The 20,420-nt window shown below is 37.2% G+C and overlaps 2 protein-coding genes across 10 annotated transcripts in view; one reads left to right on the forward strand and one right to left on the reverse strand.

The window, feature by feature from the left end:
• Window positions 1-20,420, reverse strand: part of LOC127861490 (single-stranded DNA-binding protein 3-like) — a 479,133-nt gene that overhangs the window by 9,577 nt on the left and 449,136 nt on the right. The window lies entirely within an intron of this gene.
• LOC127861488 (F-box/WD repeat-containing protein 9-like) overlaps window positions 1-20,420 on the forward strand; it is a 22,990-nt gene continuing 2,570 nt past the window's right edge. The window contains exons 1-11 of one of the 6 annotated variants that reach the window (XM_052400006.1): window positions 1-74; window positions 3,324-3,706; window positions 4,946-5,062; window positions 5,573-5,712; window positions 6,427-6,555; window positions 6,880-6,995; window positions 15,127-15,364; window positions 16,196-16,315; window positions 17,372-17,475; window positions 18,526-18,592; window positions 20,082-20,240. In XM_052400006.1, coding sequence (XP_052255966.1) covers window positions 3,355-3,706; window positions 4,946-5,062; window positions 5,573-5,712; window positions 6,427-6,555; window positions 6,880-6,995; window positions 15,127-15,364; window positions 16,196-16,315; window positions 17,372-17,475; window positions 18,526-18,592; window positions 20,082-20,240 — 1,542 coding nt within the window. In that variant the 5' untranslated portion in view covers window positions 1-74; window positions 3,324-3,354. Of the gene's footprint in view, window positions 75-3,323; window positions 3,707-4,911; window positions 5,063-5,572; window positions 5,713-6,426; window positions 6,556-6,879; window positions 6,996-15,126; window positions 15,365-16,195; window positions 16,316-17,371; window positions 17,476-18,525; window positions 18,593-20,081; window positions 20,241-20,420 lie in introns of those variants that run through there. The other 5 variants (XM_052400007.1, XM_052400009.1, XM_052400010.1 and 2 more) reach the window with 5 other exon arrangements.

Genomic DNA, 20,420 nt, shown 5'->3' on the forward strand with positions numbered 1-20,420 from the left:
GAATCGCAAAGTAACCCAAAACGTCCGCGCATTTGTTTACATTGACACTAGACGTGAGTCAGATATTTGGAGGGGTAATAGCTATATTTAAATTGACATTTAATTTTGACATCATTAGTATATTCAAGCTTGTTATGTAACATTAGACTTAAAGTTATTTTTTTATGTTTGTTGCGCGTTACCGTAAAGTTCTTCTTTGAACTTGCTTTCATTTTTTGTCTGACAGCTAGCTGGGATTTACTCCTATAAATATGAGGTCGATTTACATCGACCTCATATCGTTTAACGTTATTTTGCAATAGCATCGTTCCGACATGAATTCATGTCGGAAGCTTTAACGGCATCAAATTCATATAACAGCACAGAATAATCATGCAATAAATTATTAAACATAAAATATAAACATTATTTTACTAATTGCATTAGAAAAATGTTTATACAAACTTACAAGTAATGATAGTCCAGACCTTAAAACACTACCACTGTTCAAATTCCATATTGTTGCCATATAGCACTGTGTAAATTGAAAGTTGCATAATGTTACCTCATTGGTCGGTTATTAATACATTGTTTCTCTATATATAGTATTCGATTTAGACGAAAATAATAATTAACGTGGAATGTCATATTAGTTTTCCATTAAAACTTTGATCTTGCCGTGTGTGTTTATGGACGTTATTTATAAAGTTATACTTATTTCTGTAATTCATTAAGAATTAGAACGTGTAGCCCTTTTTGTTAACTGTTTTTAGCAAACGATTCGCGGCTTAATAAGACACGGAAAATAGTTAAAGCGACACTTTCATTTAAAGGTTTAATGTGAACAAATTAAATGAAACCTTTTTTGGTATTAATATATTTTATTGACATGTTAAATTCGATACTTGAAGAAAAGGTGTTTAGTCTTTAAAAAGATGTCGCTGATATTGTTAATTTCAATAACTGTTAATATGCTTAATGTTGTATAAGAAATTGAATAGTTTCACTGAGTTGTATTCCCGCCTAAAATCCGATATCGTAAAACGCGCAACGGTTAAGAATAAGGTCTGAATAAGTTTAGGTATTCAGATCCGAATATCAGCAGCTGTGCCAGCTGGGAAGCCCCGTTTTGGCTTTAACAACCGCAAGCGAATCAACATACTTTTTTAAGTCTTGCACTAAGACTCCATGATCACAAGTATAGGTCCCTGCTGTGGCGTATGACACCATAGTGTTATTTAGTATTGGTCGGCTCAGTATCTGATCATAAAGAGATAATTGGTTTGTGCTGAACACAGTGGCAATAAAACCACAGATCTATCAATAAACAAGATTATTGAGATATCTTTTATTGAACACCGCGATAAAAATGCTCAAACCATGGACTTGATAACACGGATAAGAAACATGGCAACATTCTCAGAATCATCACTGCTATAAGTGTAATCACCTAACAATTCGTCTAAAAATAATTTATATATTTGAGTTGAAGACGATGTACTGTTGTATAAGTCTGAATAAACTATCTGTCTGCCTGTCTAAATCTAAGCCGTCATCGTCCCAGTGAAAAAAATCTGATTTTGAATAGTTGGACATGATGCCCTGATGTCAAAATACGAAATGACCTGCGTAACACCGACCGTGATTTTCAAGAATCTTTAATAAATTGATAATTTAAGGTAAATAACATTTCATATAATTATACATAATTCCCTCGTTTATAATTAACAGCAAACGATGAATGTTTTTGACACCCATTTTATTTCAAGTATGCATGCAAAGCCGAATAAAATCGAGAGGATCCGCTATATACGCTGTTTCATCATATATTTATCACCCTTTCTATGTTATAAACAAGAGCTGAAATCGTTAATTTATTAAGATTTATTTATAATAAGCTTTATTGATATGTTTCGTGAACAAAATACCACAATATATTCCATAAAAAATGTAATAATCATGGCAAAGGAAATTCAATGGCCGGTTTCTAAACAAAAGCATAATTGCCAAGACCGTAGCATCAGTTCATTGCGTTATGAACGCGCGCTACTTTCTTCCGCCTTCATTACTTTCGTTTTTAAACAATTTTTTTTCTATCGTATACACAATTCTATTCTCCTAAGCAAGATGTAATTTTTAAAACTGAACTCCAAATATAAACGCTACAAATTGGTATTAAGTACGAACATGTCAACCGTAAATCTAGATTCTAAAACTCAAAAACGGTATATTATTTGCAAAAGTTTAAGTTATAACTCGCCGGGCTGTCGAAATCAGAAGAACGCTACAAATTGGTATTAAGTACGAACATGTCAACCGTAAATCTAGATTCTAAAACTCCAATACGGTATGATATTTGCAAAAGTTAAAGTTATAACTCGCCGGGCTGTCGAAATCAGAAGAAAAACTTAATATATGTTTATATATCTGTTTACTAAGTAACGTAAGCTTTCTAATGATATATAATTTGTCAAAATCGGCCGAGAAATGAAACTATAATTCAACAAAAGACGTGAGTGGGTACATCAAAATGTATAACCTCGGCGCTTCGCTGTATGCTAATTGTACAAGATCGATAGCCACAACACGGAAAAAAGCGCGGTGGTAAAACATAAAATGTGTATTTCTTGTGTTTATCTCGCTATAAATCCATTAATAACAACGGGAGTATACTAAAACGTATATTTTTTGAAAGAGGAATTAATAAGCAACAAGATAACGTATAAACCAATAAAATCGAATGAATAGTTTTTGCATAAGATTGAATTTAATACAGTAAGGGTCAAATACTCGAATCATCTCCTATCAATATACACTCCGTGATACAACTGATAGTTTTAACACACACATATAGGTTTCATTTAATTAAAAAGTACAGAGAGCTAAAAATTGATGTGGTTTGTTGTACAACAACAATTGGTTATGTGTTACCTATTCAAAAAATAATTTCGTTCAAGATAATTCAATGTAATTCTATAAACGACAAACACACTTCGTGTGTTGTGTATGTTTATTTTTAAAAATGTACATAAGTGGTTTAAAAGCACAATTTTTACACATTTAAGAGGTAATCGCTCATATTTATGTCTAATTAATGATAATTTTATGCATTAGCAAAGATTTAACGAGAAAAACTGAAGTTTAAGTTGAACTCAATTTGCTATAGGAAAACGACGGTAGCCGTTTAGACGTAAGCGGGGTAGCTTACGTCTAATTATTTGGACTAGAATATACATATCTGGTTTGATTTTGAATGCGTAATATGCTTGGTGTTTTAACTGATAAATATTTCATACCCTTAAACAGGCATATCTGTTTTTCATTATTGTATTTTGTATTTACAGATCAGTGAACCAAAGAGAAAAATACTAAGACATGGATGTCGGCAGAAAAGAAATGGAAATAGAAGACAAAGTTGTCATTGATAAGTTGGATCAAATGAATCTTTACATGGATGATCATGAAACAAGAGAAGCTAATGTAATCCACAGTGAAGATTGTAATACAAATAAAAGTTATGACACTATTGTCATAGACAGTGAGAGATTATATCTGAGTGACATGCCGGTGGAGATTCTTATACATATTGCCTCATTTCTAGAATCCAGGGATATTATATCTTCGCTTTATCAGACATGCAGACTGTTCTGTGATTTGTTTTCAAATTACAGTTACTGGAAAACACGAATTTCACAAAGATGGAAAAAGCAGTATCCTATTTTTGAAGGTGAGTCAGAGACTTAAAGTGCAAGTACAATAATATTCTTATTATTTAACAATTATATTCTCCAGTTATTCCCTCGATAATAAACACCAACCAGACCAGACAAAATGTGTTCAGAGAGTTCCTTTTTACTTAGCATTGAAGGTACAAGAATAAAAGCATGTATGAATGTCATTAAGATTTATTCCCTCTTTATATATTATCACAGTTATAACTTGATACTTAACATATATATGTAGCAGGGTTCGGTATAAGGAGAACTTATACAGCCTTGCTATATGAGCTAGCTTTAATAGTGACACGGTAGAGTGTCTTCCTGATTTGGAACCAGGAGGTTCTGGGTTCAAAACCCATTGTGTTCGTGTTTTTTTTCTAACTGAATTACATTGGGGCCCAACGCAAAAAAACACACCGTGTGTGCCAGACGTTCCTACGTTGTTGTGGCATGGGGAAATTCATCGAAGAATTTCTCAATTGAAATGGTTGTGTGTGTAGCAGGGTTCGGTATAAGGAGAACTTTTACTGCCTTGCAATATGAGCTAGCTTTTATAGGGACGCGGAAGAGTGTCTGTCTGATTTGGAACTGGGAAGTCCTGGGTTCAATCCCAATTGTTTCCATTATATACATGCAATACATACAGTGTATATAAGTTATATTCAGCTTATTTTTACATTCCCTAATTGTTAAATTGCAAAAAACTATTAAAAAAACAACAACAAATATTAAGCTGCACAATTAAACTTATTAATTTATTTACCAATTGATTACTAACATGTAAAATATTACTTTTTAAATAAATAAACAGTCAAAATATCACAGGATTTGTTGTTCACATTCACTTAATATGAAATACCCATTCAATTAACAACAGACTATGTTTTGCTTCCTCGAGCTATATTATGGTGTCAAACTGTTCACCTTGGATAACGCGTACACCTGCCCCGCAGCTCGAACTGAAAATATATGCTTGGCTCATTTTTACATCCTGATAGTTCTACTGAGAAAAAAATGCACACAGAAATGTACCACTCCAGCTGTCATTATCCATAATTCAGAGAGACTGGTACCAAGGGATTTTGCCCTGGATAAACGGACCTATATTGCAAGTCATGAAACTGGGTCAGTGATCTCAGAAGTTTCAATTGAGTACCTGTAGTAGAAACAGTGAAATGGAGCTGTTGCATATTTATCTTTACCAATTTCACAGGTACAAAAAGGAGCATAATTCTGCTAAATTGCAGCTCCGAGTTGTGGAACTTGGTCAGTGACCTTACACAAAGACTTTGAACACATTGGCGTACTTTCAATTGAATACAGTAACCAGAGCAAGACCTGGATTCCAACACAGGCCAAGATGAGTTGTGGAGCTAATAAACAGTTTGATCAAATGAGCCGTGCTCTGTGAAAAAGGGGTTAAATGCATTTGCTTAAAGTGTCGTTCCAGATTAGCCTGTGCAGTCCACACAGGCTAATCAGGGACGACACTTTCTGCTTAAACTAGATTTATGCTAAGAAGATACTTTCTTTAAACAGAATCTATCATAATAAAAGCGGAAAGTGTCGTCCCTGCTAAGCTTGTGCGAACTGCACAGGCTAATCTGGGATGACACTTTATGCACATGCATTAAATCCTCTTTTCACAGAGCAAGGCCCAAATAATGCTTTATTTATTTACTATTTCTTGAGAGCAACACAATTTCACAAGCCTTTGTGTATACAATTCTGAGAATCTAAGTTAAATGAAATTTTACCAGTGTGAGGTTTACAGGTTTGTGCTAATTTTGATCACAGATTCCAATCTTATTTTTATGACTGTTACTGTCATATGAGATCATCTGACTGAGGCCCGTTATAATTTCTGGCTGCAGCTGAGGATTTTAACTGGCGGAAGGCGTGTATGGAACGAGAAGAAGTTTACAAGCTATGGTCTGACCATAAAAACAACTACCACCATTTCAAGGTGCAGGATGGATTCTTTGCAGCAGTAGATGTGGTTCATCTCTTCAAGGTATAAACAAGAAAAGCAATTAAGTACATATGATTGTTTATGCCCCCGGATTGATAGATCGGGGGTATATTGTTTTTGTCCTGTCTGTCTGTCATTCTGTCCACAACTTTAACTTTGGTTAAAGTTTGATAACTTTTGCAATATTAAACATACCAACTTGATATTAACCATGCATGTGTATCTCATGGAGCTGCTCATTTTGAGTGGTGAAAGGTCAAGGTCATCCATCAAGGTCAAAGGTAAAAAAAATCATTTCTCCATTCAATCTCTTCCTTACTTCTCGTGGAGCTGCACATTTTGATTGGTGAAAGGTCAAGGTCAACTTTCAAGGTCAAAGGTCAAAATATAAAAAACATAAATTTTCATAACTTTTTTAATATTGAACACAGCAACTTAATATTTGGCTTGCATGTGTATCTCGTGGAGCTGCACATTTTGAGTGATGAAAGGTCAAGGTCATCCTTCAAGGTCAAAGGTTAAAAAAAAAGCGGCGCATTAGGGGGCATTGTGTTTCTGACAAACACATCTCTTGTTTACAATACAAAAGTACAAATGCTTGTTCTTTCTATACACCAAACAAATGCTAATTGTATATAAAACTTCTTTCCAAATTACTATCTGTGCATCAAATTGAACTTCATAATTTTGTTCAACGCTTTTTCTGCATTTTTTCTCCACATATAAAACATTAAAAATTAATTTGTTTTTTGTCAGGAGGGACGCTTCCTAGCTACTGGGTCTCGGGACCGTCACCTAAACATCCTGGATCTGAATAAACATGAGGCCTGCATGAAACCACATGGAAATCATCTCACTGCCTTTCAAGACACCAAGACTCACAAGGTGGCTTTTCATAAAATACAGTTGTAGTGGTTTATAACCTTTTATTAAAAAAATATTTGGTTAAAATAAAAACTTATTCCTAAAATCAGAATAAAGTTTAATGGAATTCGCAAACATCTTCTATGAAACTGTCTTTTTTGTATAAGTTGCAACTTTTTTTATGTAGATTTATGTTAGTTCTTGAATTAAGAGTAATGTTTTGTTTACTTTTCATTAATAAAAAAATGTTTTTAAGTATGTGGTATTTTTTTGTAAATGTGTGGATGTATTTTCATTATCTTGTCTATGTTAGGCCTATATCACTAACCTGTGTGTGCCCTACAGGGCTGGGTGTGGTCTATGGCGTCCCATGGTGACACCCTAGCAACAGGCTCCTGGGATACCTTCATCAGGTTGTGGGACACAGCTGATGGCAACGTGGCTATGTTGTCTGAGTTCAAGTAAGTATCAACTTAAATGTTACATTTTTAATGTTTATTTTGGGGAAATGAGAAAAGTTTTTTTCCATATTATGTTTCTTTGCAATTGTTATGCTGAGGTGTTTTGTGGGGAAAAATAAATGTTTGATCTTTATTTGTTAGAGTGTGTTTTTTTTGTCAGGTGAAGCATTTTAGTACCCCAAGTGGAAGGTATATATTAGAAATGCCTCAGTCACAAATAATCTGGTCTCCTGCTGCTGTGTCCGATCTGGCGCCCTGCCGATGATGGCACGGTCACTGGGTCATTTTGTAGCATTGGGCGGCGTTGGGAGATATCTTAAGTCTCACTTAAAATTTTATCCGACATCAGGCCCCGGAAGGAATCGAATTGAGATTGAAAGAAGATCAGACGATCAAGGCACGGTTATCGCCAAGTGATCGCCCGACATCAGATAAGTTGTATGTGTATCATGACGAGCTCTGTCCGGCGTCAGGCAGTCATGGTACTGAGGCCATCCGGTCATCAGCCGGTCGATGTTAATGTCCCTTTGAATACCTTGATTTTTGCGGAGATACACGAACAATGAATTCAATGTCGGGCAATAAGTGGGCGTTGATTGTCCGATAATTTTTTCGATCTCAATTCCCATCCTTCTCGGGTCAGACGTCGGGTAAAATTTTAAGTAAGACTTAAAATTAATCTGGACGTCACCCGATGCTACAAAATGACCGGTGTCCATGTGATCATCTGCTGGGCACCAGCCCGATGAGCGTAAAAATGTGTCGTTCGCTGATCGAAAGGTGATCGGTCCTTATTTGTGACTGAGGTATAACACCATTCGTTTGTCGGTGGTTGGTTAATTTTGGTTGATCCATTAAGATTACGTGTCATCTCTTTTTAAATGCTTGGAAGGATTTTAATTTATCTCTGGATAATTATTCCTTATGACCAGACTGAGTGTAGTGACAAGACCATGTGTCATGATTAGACAATGTATTGTGAGATGATAATGTGTCGTGACAAGACCATGTGTCATGACCAGACAATATGTTGTGACTAGACAATGTGTCATCACCAGACTAAGTGTCATGACCAGACAATGTGTTGTGACCAGACAATGTGTTCTGACAAGACAATATGTTATTACTAGACAATGTGTCATCACCAGACCCAGTGTCATGGCCACACAATGTTTTGTGAAAGACATGTAATGGCCACAAAATGTATTGTGACTAGACTGTTTGTTGTGACCAGACAATGTGTCATGTCCAGAGTGTTTGTTGTGACCAGACAATATGTTATGACCAGACTGTGTGTTGTGACAAGACAATGTGTCATGACCAGACTGTGTGTTGTGACTAGACAATATGTCATGACCAGACTGTGTGTTGTGACCAGACTGTGTGTCATGACCAGACTGTTTGTTGTGACCAGACTGTGTGTTGTGACCAGACTGTGTGTTGTGACTAGACAATATGTCATGACCAGACTGTGTAGTGTGAGCAGACAATGTGTCATGACCAGACTGTGTATTGTGACCAGACAATATGTCATGACCAGACTGTTTGTTGTGACCAAACTGTGTGTCATGGCCAGACTGTTTGTTGTGACTAGACAATATGTCATGACCAGACTGTTTGTTGTGACCAGACAATATGTCATGACCATACTGTGTGTTGTGAACAGACTGTGTGTCATGACCAGACTGTGTATTGTGAGCAGACAATGTGTCATGGCCAGACTGTGTGTTGTGACCAGACTGTATGTCATGACCAGACTGTGTGTTGTGACCAGACTTTGGTTGTGACCAGACTGTGTGTCATGACCAGACTGAGTGTCATGACCAGAGTGTTTGTTGTAACCAGACAATATGTCATGACTGGACTGTGTGTTGTGAGCAGACAATGTGTCATGACCAGACTGTGTGTTGTGCCAAGACAATGTGTCATGACCAGACTGTGTGTTGTGACAAGACAATGTGTCATGACCAGAATGTGTATTGTGAGCAGACAATGTGTCATGACCAGACTGTGATTTGTGAGCAGACAATGTGTCATGACCAGACTGTTTGTTGTGAGTAGACAATGTGTCATGACCAGACAATGTGTTGTGAGCAGACAATGTGTCATAACCAGACTGTGTGTTGTGACAAGACAATGTGTCATGACCAGAATGTGTATTGTGAGCAGACAATGTGTCATGACCAGACTGTGATTTGTGAGCAGACAATGTGTCATGACCAGACTGTTTGTTGTGAGTAGACAATGTGTCATGACCAGACTGTGTATTGTGAGCAGACAATGTGTCATGGCCAGACTGTTTGTTGTGACCAGACAATGTGTTGTGACGAGGCAAGTTGTTGTGACCAGACTGTTTGTTGTGAGCAGACAATGTTTTGTGACCAGACTGTTTGTTGTGAGCAGACAATGTGTCATGACCAGACTGTTTGTTGTGACCAGACAATGTGTCACGACCAGACTGTGTGTCATGACCAGAAAATGTGTCATGAACAGACTGTTTGTTGTGAGCAATTTGTTTCGACCAGACTTTTTCTTGTTAGCAGAGAATGTGTCATGACCAGACTGTGTGTTGTGACAAGACAATGTGTCATGAGCAGACTGTGTAGTGTGAGCAGACAATGTGTTGTGAGCAGACTGTGTGTTGTGACCTGACAAAGTGTCATGACCAGACTTTTTGTTGTGAGCAGACAATGTGTTGTGACCAGACTGTTTTTTGTGAGCAGACAAAGTGTCATGACCAGACTGTATGTTGTGACAAAACAATGTGTCATGCCCAGACTGTGTAGTGTGAGCAGACACTGTGTTGTGACCAGACTGTTTGTTGTGAGCAGACTATGTGTTGTGACCAAACTGTGTATTGTGAGCAGACAATGTGTTGTGACAAGACTGTTTTTTTTAGCAGACAATGTGTCATGAACAGACTGTGTGTCATGACCAGACTGTTTGTTGTGTGCAGACAATGTGTCATGACAAGACTGTTTGTTGTGAGCATACAATGTGTTGTGACCAGACAATGTGTCATAACCAGTCTGTTTGTTGTGAGCAGACAATGTGTTGTGACCATACTGTTTGTTGTGAGCAGACAATGTGTCATGACCAGACTGTTTGTTGTGAGCAGACAATGTGTCATGACCAGACTGTGTATTGTGGACAGACAATGTTTCATGACCAGACTGTATGCTGTGAAAAGACAATATGTCATGACCAGACTGTTTGTTGTGACCGGACTGTGTGTTGTGACCAGACTGTGTGTCATGACCAGACTGTATGTTGTGACCAGACAATATGTCATGACCAGACTGTTTGTTGTGACCAGACAATATGTCATGACCAGTCTGTTTTTTGTGACAAGACAATATGTTATGACCAGACTGTTTGTTGTGAGCAGACAATATGTCCTGACAAGTCGGTTTGTTGTGACAAGACAATATGTCATGACCAGACTGTTTGTTGTGACCAGACAATATGTCATGACCAGACTGTTTGTTGTGACCAGACAATATGTCATGACCAGACTGTTTGTTGTGACCAGACAATATTTCATGACCAGACTCTGAAGTGTGAGCAGACAATGTGATATAACCAGACTGTTTGTTGTGAGCAGACAATGTGTTGTGACCAGACTGTTTGTTGTGAGCAGACAATGTGTCATGGCCAGACTGTTTGTTGTGAGCAGACAATGTGTTGTGACCAGACTGTATGTTGTGAGCAGACAATGTGTCATGACCAGACTGTGTATTGTGAGCAGACAATGTGTCATGACCAGACTGTGTATTGTGAGCAGACAATGTGTTGTGACCAGACTGTATGTTGTGAGCAGACAATGTGTCATGACCAGACTGTGTATTGTGAGCAGACAATTTGTCATGACCAGACTGTTTGTTGTGAGCAGACAATGTGTCATGACCAGACTGTGTACTGTGAGCAGACAATGTGTCATCACCATACTGTATGTTGTGACAAGACAATATGTCATGACCAGACTGTTTGTTGTGAGCAGACAGTGTGTCATGACCAGACTGTGTAGTGTGAGCAGACAATGTGTCATGACCAGACTGTGTAGTGTGAGCAGACAATGTGTCATGACCAGACTGTTTGTTGTGACCAGACAATGTGTCATGACCAGACTGTTTGTTGTGAGCAGACAGTGTGTCATGACCAGACTGTGTAGTGTGAGCAGACAATGTGTCATGACCAGACTGTGTAGTGTGAGCAGACAATGTGTCATGACCAGACTGTGTAGTGTGAGCAGACAATGTGTCATGGCCAGACTGTATGTTGTGAGCAGACAATGTGTCATGACCAGACTGTGTAGTGTGAGCAGACAATGTGTCATGACCAGACTGTGTAGTGTGAGCAGACAATGTGTCATGACCAGGCTGTGTAGTGTGAGCAGACAATGTGTCATGATCAGACTGTGTAGTGTGAGCAGACAATGTGTCATGACCAGACTGTGTAGTGTGATCAGACAATGTGTCATGACCAGACTGTGTAGTATGAGCAGACAATGTGTCATGACCAGACTGTGTAGTGTGAGCAGACAATGTGTCATGACCAGACTGTGTAGTGTGAGCAGACTATGTGTCATGACCAGACTGTGTAGTGTGAGCAGACAATGTGTTGTGACAAGAATGTATGTAATGAGCAGACAATGTCTTGTGACCAAACTGTGTATTGTGGACAGACAATGTGCCATGACGATACTTTTTTGTGACCATACTGTTTGTTATGAGCAGACAATGTTTTGTGACCAGACTGTTCATTGTGAGCAGACAATGTGTTGTGACTAGACTGTTTGTTGTGATCAGACAGTGTGTCATGACCAGACTGTTTGTTTTGAGCAGACAATGTGTCATGACCAGACAGTGTATTGTGAGCAGACAATGTGCCATGACCAGACTGTGTATTGTGAGCAGACAATGTGTTGTGACCAGACTGTTTGTTGTGAGCAAACAATGTGTTGTGACCAGACTGTTTGTTGTGACCAGACAATGTGTCATGGCCAGACTGTTTGTTGTGAGCAGACAATGTGTCACGACCAGACTGTGTACTGTGAGCAGACAATATGTCATGACCAGACTGTGTTTTGTGAGCAGACAATGTGTCATGACCAGACTGTGTATTGTGAGCAGACAATGTGTTATGACCAGACTGTTTGTTGTGAGCAGACAATGTGTCATGACCAGACTGTTTGTTGTGAGCAGACAGTGTGTCATGACCAGACTGTTTGTTGTGAGCAGACAATGTGTCATGACTAGACTGTTTGTTGTGAGCAGACAATGTGTCATGACCAGACTGTTTGTTGTGACCAGACAATGTGTCATGACCAGACTGTGTACTGTGAGCAGACACTGTGTCATGACCATACTGTATGTTGTGACAAGACAATGTGTCATGACCAGACTGTTTGTTGTGAGCAGAAAATTTGTCATGACCAGACTGTGTTTTGTGAGCAGACAATGTGTCATGACCAGACTGTGTATTGTGATCAGACAATATATCATGACCAGACTGTTTGTTTTGAGCAGACAATTTGTCATGACCAGGCTGTTTGTTGTGAGCAGACAATGTGTCATGACCAGAAGACTGTTTGTTATGACCAGACAATGTGTTGTGAGCAGACAATGTGTTGTGATCAGACTGTTTGTTATGAGCCAACAATGTGTCACGACCAGACTGTTTGTTGTGAGCAGACAATGTGTCATGACCAGACTGTTTGTTGTGAGCCGACAATGTGTTGTGACCATGCCTAAGAGGACTTATTGTACCTTTGGAATATTACTCTCCATGACCAGATTATGTGTTGCATAAAACTCCCATGCTTCTGGGTCAAAGGTCAGTGTCACAATTTTATGAGTTAATAAATATTACTTTTTGCTGTGTAACATTATATACAATGGCCATATGTGTTGCATGCAACTGTCATGTTCCTTGCAAAAACTCAAGAAAAGGTCAAGGTCAGGATTCAAGGTCAATTTTATTTTCCGCTCCATAAATTTGAGATGTGTCATCAATGATTATGATTTTCTTTAAAAAAAATCAAGGTCACAATTGAATTTCACATGACATGTTTTTTATGTTAGCATTAAGCTTTGAGAGATTTGTACATTTTTATGCCCCCCTTCGAAGAAGAGGGGGTATATTGTTTTGCACATGTCGGTCCGTCAGTCAGTCAGTCCACCAGATGGTTTCCGGATGATAACTCAAGACTGCTTAGGCCTAGGATAATGAAACTTCATAGGTACATTGATTATGACTGGCAGATGACCCCTATTGATTTTCAGGTCACTAGGTCAAAGGTCAAGGTCACAGTGACTCAAAATGATAAAATGGTTTCCGGATGATAACTCAAGAATGCTTAGGCCTAGGATCGTGAAACTTCATAGGTACATTGATCATGACTGGCAGATGACCCCTAATGATTTTCAGGTCACTAGGTCAAAGGTCAAGGTCACAGTGACTTGAAATAGTAAAATGGTTTCCAGATGATAACTCAAGAATGCTTACGCCTAGGATCATGAAACTTCATAGGTGCATTGATCATGACTGGCAAATGACCCCTATTGATTTTCAGGTCACTAGGTCAAAGGTCAAGGTCACAGTGACTCGAAACAGTAAAATGGTTTCCGGATGATAACTCAAGAATGCATACGCCTAGGATCATGAAACTTCATAGGTACATTTAACATGACTGGCAGATGACCCCTAGTGATTTTCAGTTCACTAGGTCAAAGGTCAAGGTCACAGTGACTCAAAACAGTGAAATGGTTTCCGGATGATTTCTCAAGAATGCTTAAGCCTAGGATCATGAAACTTCATATGAACATTGATCATGACTGGCAGATGATCCCTATTGATTTTCAGGTCTCTAGGTCAAAGGTCAAGGTCACAGTGACTCGAAACAGTAAAATGGTTTCAGGATGATAACTCAAGAACTTTTAGGCCTATGATCATAAAACTTCATAGGTACATTGATCATGACTGGCAGATGACCCCTATTAATTTTCAGGTCACTAGGTCAAAGGTCAAGGTCACAGTGACTCGAAACAGTAAAATGGTTTCCTGATGATAACTCAAGAATATTAGGCCTACAATCATCAAACTTCATAGGTACATTGATCATGACTGGCAGATGACTCCTATTGATTTTCAGGTCACTAGGTCAAAGGTCAAGGTCACAGGGACAAAAAACTTATTCACACAATTGCTGCCACTACAACTGACAGCCCATATGGGGGCATGCATGTTTTACAAACAGCCCTTGTTGTTACATGATATTTAATTTATTTAATGTATCACCCCCATTGACAAGCAAACACTTTTAGGGCATTTTTCACATCCATTTACACTCCTTGTTTGCTTTCATCAATATCTACAGTTTCTGAATTCAAATGTATCACCAATGTATCTACCATGCAACCAGCACCCACTTAAAAATTTCCAGGTCTTATTCAACTATATTTGAATGAATAAATGATGAAAACTTGAAACACTTGCAAGTTTTTGTTGTTGTTCAGTTTAATACAAGGCACACATTACAATTACAGTACCTTTTACCCAACCTTGCCCAAATGCAAATGCATATGGGGCTATACAAAACTGTCAAAACTGCCGGTGTTCAAATCCTGTAGAAGGTCAACTGTTTGTTGTTGTTGTATTTATTTTGACCTTGCAGTCAAGGGTAACCCATGAAAGTGCAAGCACTTATTGTATTCATGTTTTTATGTAAAAAAATATGTTCACGTTGTTATACTTAAGCTCTTAACCCTTACCCACTCAGAAGCAAAGTGAAAAGGGCTAAGGGCAAACAGCATAAAACCTGAACAGCATGCAAGTTAGTCACAGTCTGTTCAGGTTTTATGCTGTTTGCTGCTCATAAGTATCTTAAGGTTATAAATAAAGCCTTTAAAACTTAAATCTAGTAAGAAAGGTCTCTAATTAACTTTCTGAGGGACTACAAATGCCTTAAGATACGTATCTAAGTGGGAAAGGGTTAAACTAAATTTTATATATTCAGTTAATGGATTGAATGAAAACATCTTTAACACTCTGTGATAATATCGGCATCAACTATCAACTATACAATAATGATGTTCAGTAAGATGATTTTTACTATGTACTTTTTTGGCAGATTAAAGACAGCAATTCTGGGGTTGTACTTTGAACAAAACTTCATTGCTGCTGGAGGGTTTGACAAACGTCTGCACATGTTTGATCCCCGCGCTCCAGAAGCTTTCACCCGTAAGCACTACCACTCTCAGCCCCTACTGTGTGTGACAGGTGACGAGGACTTTGTGATCACCGGGGGAGAAGACAAAACCATAGCCATCTTTGACAGGGCTGCTGGGAAGAAGTACAAACAAATTCAGGTTGTTAATGCATTCTTATGTGTTTTGTTAATTAAGTGTCTACTGTATGTGTCAAAACTTTAGTTTTGAGATCATTATACAAGGTATAGGTCAAATTTTAAAGTATGTGAGCTTATAATAAATGTATGCTTACTTTTGAAAACTTTGCTAAATGTAACCTCAGTTCATTATTGTTGGTGTTTAATGTACTCTCTATGTAGAATACATTTGGAAAATTTACTCTGAACAGTACGTATATATTCAGTAAAATCTGAAATCCATACCATAATATTCAAATTCAAGCAGGCAAGTTTCTATCAAACAGTCATCAGAAAAGTTGTGTGTAAATGTACACTTGTACAGCAACCATTTGATTTTCTTTCAGCTCTGTGTGTTTCCAAAATATGACTGCATAAGTTTAATGCAGTGGTCTTTTTTTATAGCAAAGTGATTTTTATAACGTTTATGTGTCTGTCCGCAGTCCTTGATTGCTGTTATAATAAGGAAAAAATTAATTTGTGAGGTTATATTATGGAACTGAGTGTTGTAGATGTGAACTATACATCTGTTTCTATTTGAGCCTTGTTGTGGGAAAACTGGGCTTAATGCGTGTGCACAATGTGTCATCCTAGCTTAGCCTGTGCAGTCTGCACAGGCTAATCAGGGACAACAATTTCCGCTTTTATGGTATTTTTCGCTTAAAGGAACTCTTTTTTTTGGAAAAATACAATTTAAGTAAAAAGTGTAGCCCCTTGCTATTCTGTACTTTATGCACAGGCTAAGCTGAGGCAACACTTTATGCACATGCATTAATTAATAACCCCAATTTTTACAGACCTTGGTTATTTATAGATCCCAGGCATGGTGATGAGCATGAGTTATGGGCGTGGCCACCTGTGGGTAGGGGATGGTGCGGGGAAACTTCACGTCCTCAATTCACAAAACAAACTGTTTGATGAAACTAACATGCAGGTAATCAGATGAGAGTTTTACCTGTAACTGCAACTAAAAGGTATAAGGTAATTCATTTTTCTGGTTCATGTAATGTATGGGATTGTTATCCACAAAGACTTGTAGCCACTTGACTATCACAATCATGAAGAAGCTTATTTACCTCCAGGAGATATGTTAAATCCTGCCTATTGGACATTTTAGTAACACAGTTTGAGTGTAGGTACATAAAGACCTATGTAGAATTGTATTGGAGCTAGTTGGGTCAATGTCAAGCTAATTGTTACTATATACAATGCAACTCCAATATATCACGGTCCGTTATATCGCGTTGTCTAATATATCGCGAATCGGCTATGACTCCCAAAAATCTGACGAGCATAATCCCCAAATAAAATGTTTTAATCTGAGAATTTGATGAATTAAAATCCGTTTCAAGCTAGTATTTTTCCCTTTTTTCACCAACTTTAATCCAACATTCATAATCCAGTTTTGACCAGATTGTTTGCTTACATTGTACATCACTTTAACACCTGTGTACTGCGATAAACAATAGCCCCTCTTGTCAAACATTACAGGTCATTTCGGGTGTTACCATTCTGTATTGAATTTGCTTTGAACTGCCGAAACGCACCAGTGCACACATGAAGGTGTACACAATTATAACTGTAAATGTTACAAGTCAATACTGACCTATCTCAACAATCTGTGTGCGTTAGATACAATGTAAACTACTTGCTTTTAATTTAGAGGTAAAGATCCCTCAGTTTGTCAAAATGCACTACTATTAAAACCCATGCTTTCCATGCTTTTCATGAGAATGAATGACGTCATTTTGTACATGGGTCTAATTTGTGCATGCTTTCTTGAACAATACAACTCGGCAATGTTTTTTGGATTACAAATTTAATTATATGCATTTGAAAATACAAGGAATAATGTTTTGTGTTATACCAATGAATAACATATGGATATAACACATAATTGAATAAGGTAGGTAAATAGCGTGTTTTGAGATTGCATAACGATGCTAATGCATACATATACATGCATACATAACCATACAATTTATATCAGGCACCGGATATATCACGGTCGCGATCTTTGGACCCCTTCAACCGCGATATATTGGAGTTGCAGTGTATAGATTCACAACAAACTGGTGGTTTACAGCACAGGTGGTAAGCGTTTGGTTATGATATTTCTTTGTAAAAACATCCTTCTTTTTAATGAAAAATAATCAGATAATAACGAAAAATCAACTTCTCTGAACAAACATTTTCACTATGATATATATATATATATATATATATATATATATATATATATAAACTATATAACAAGGTAGTCAACGCAAAATGACCCGAAAAAAGGGTGCATTACTTTGAACAGCCATAACTTCACCAATTGTGCAGCAATTTCCATGAACTTGTTTTTATTTAACACAGAAATGAATTTACTTTCTAGAAATGTTTCTATTTTGTGATATGTTTACAAATGCTGGGTCAAATTTTAAGAAAAAACATGATTCACAACTCGCGTGACCTACTTGTCATCTATCAAACCCGATACAACCATGAAATCTTCAGGAGTTAAGACACATCTTTGCGTTGGACCAATGAAATCTCTCGAGTGTTTAAAATGTCGGCCAGTTGAAATGTATGTAAACAAAGGTTTCAAATGGCGCTGGACAGTTAGTTTTGATGCATAATATAGCAGCAAGAACGGTAAGAATGTTTTTCCATACGTGTTATTCAATTATGGTGACAAGGTCCGTGAACTTTGCAGGAAGATGTCCTTACTTGTGTTGTGTATCGGGTTATTTTGACCCAGCGTTTGTAAAAATATTACAAGATATGTACATTTCCAAAAAGGAAATTCATTTCTGCGTTAAATAAGACAGAGTTCATGGAAATCGCTGCACAATTGATGAAGGTATGGCTGTTTAAAGCGATGCACCTGGTTTTCGGGTCATTTTGAATTGAATACCTTGTAATATTTGATAGTGAATTTTTTTTCCAGAGAAGTTGATTTTTCGTAATAATTTAATTATTTTTCATTCAAAATGATGTTTTTAAAGTTTAGGTTATAGCAACCTTGCATGAAGACTTAGGCTACGATTGTATTTGGGTGTGTGTAGGTAAATGTGAAGGTTTACTAAAATAGAAAAATGATTTCTGGTATAAAACTTGAGTTTTGATTGGGTCATTGCACTAAATTTGTGTCCATAGGTTGCTTACTACATGCAGGCCTAGCATGAGTTTATTTGCAGCCAGTCGGATTAAGGTCAAGGTCACTGTGAGTCAAAGTATTATTTTGTATGCCCCCGGTAGGGTGGCATATAGTAGTTGAACTGTCAGTCCGTCTGTCTGTCAGTCCGTGATTCCGTCCGAAAACTTTAACATTGGCCATAACTTTTGCAATATTGAAGATAGCAACTTGATATTTGGCATGCATGTGTATCTCATGGAGCTGCACATTTTGAGTGTTAAAAGGTCAAGGTCATCCTTCAAGGTAAAAGGTCGAAAATACAAATCCAAGGGAAGTAATAAGCTTTAAAGGGAGATAATTATCTGTACTTGCCAAATGATAAAAAAAATAAATCAAAGAGGCCCAGTAGGATGCATTGTGTTTCTGACAAACACATCTCTTGTTTAAATTGTTTCTGCTAAATAACTTGACTTTGTATAAGGGTATTGCACTGAACATTTGTGTGTAGGAAGCTTACAGGAAAAACTAGCTTTGGTTTGCAAAATTATTAAATCAAAAGTTTCTTCTTGTTCTGATAACAACTTGTAAAATATTAAACACAATGTATGTAATGTAGTAGTTTATGGCAAATGAAGAATATATCCTGTCTTAGCTCATTGATATGTAAGATTCATTAAATATAATTTCAAAATTAAAAACAAACTGAAAACATGCTTATAAAATCAATTTACCAGATAGGTGTATGCGATTGCATTTAATAATGGATTTGCCATATAGATTTCTAATGTAAGAAAGCTGTGTGACACTTACATTTGTCTTTTGTTTACAACAATCCAAGCTATGTGGAATGTTTTTCTTTCATAGCACATTTTTAAACTGTTGTAATAGATACATATAAACATAACTGTTTTAGCTTTGTTGTTAATAGTTCTGTTTTAGATATGGATAGTGTATTTAACCCTTCTTTTCATATGAATGCAATTTAGATTTACTACTTTAGCTAAGAAGTTGAATTACTTAATTAAGAACTTTAACTCTGGCTCTGAGAATTCAAACTGGAAGATATGTCCGATAGAATACCCCAAGAAACAAACAATATTGTTTTCGTAGTAATGAATTAGATAGCACAGTTAATTTCAATTTACATGCAAATGTTCTTCATACGCTTCAATTGGAAAAACTGTGACAATAAAGATATTCATTCTACCCATATTAGAAATTGACACAAATCTATATAATAAGTGTTGCTTCTTATTATAATCAAGTTTTATTTAACAGGTTTTAAGCTAAAGGTTGAGATTGGAGGTCTCTATGTTAGTAGTTTTGTAAACTGGTGGGTCTATCAGTCCTCATGAAATTACTATTGTAAGTTTGTGGAGCAAAGTATTTCCACATTACTCAAGATATTAAATCCAAACTTTAAATATGTCATCCTCATTAAAGCGTAGATGTGTAAGACACTTCCCAGTGCTTACACATTCCTGACTTATTTGTCCTTCAACATGCTGATGAAGCAGTGCAGAGGTATTTGTCATGGTTGTGACACATCTCTTGTGATTTAACATGGAACTTTCAGACGTTTGATGTTGGCCACAAGGGCAGACTGACGGGTTTGGTTCACACAGATGGAGGGGTGTTCACAGGGTGTTCAGACTCATCGGTGAAAGTCCTTGAGCCAAGTACGGATCCCAGCGTCATTGCATCACTGAGTGCGCACAGCGGGGAAGTTACGAGGGTAAAAGTGAATCCACTATATCCAGTAGAGTTCAAAAGTTCAAATGACGTAACACTAACAAAGTTGTTGATAAATATCACGTTTTGGTTATTGTTTACACTTTTAATAAAATAATAGCATAATTACTGCAATTAATCACTTTGTTGTGCCTCTAAGTTTGAGGTGCAATAATTTCAGTTT

Source organism: Dreissena polymorpha, chromosome 16, assembly GCF_020536995.1.
Source record: "Dreissena polymorpha isolate Duluth1 chromosome 16, UMN_Dpol_1.0, whole genome shotgun sequence".
NCBI lineage: Eukaryota > Metazoa > Mollusca > Bivalvia > Myida > Dreissenidae > Dreissena > Dreissena polymorpha.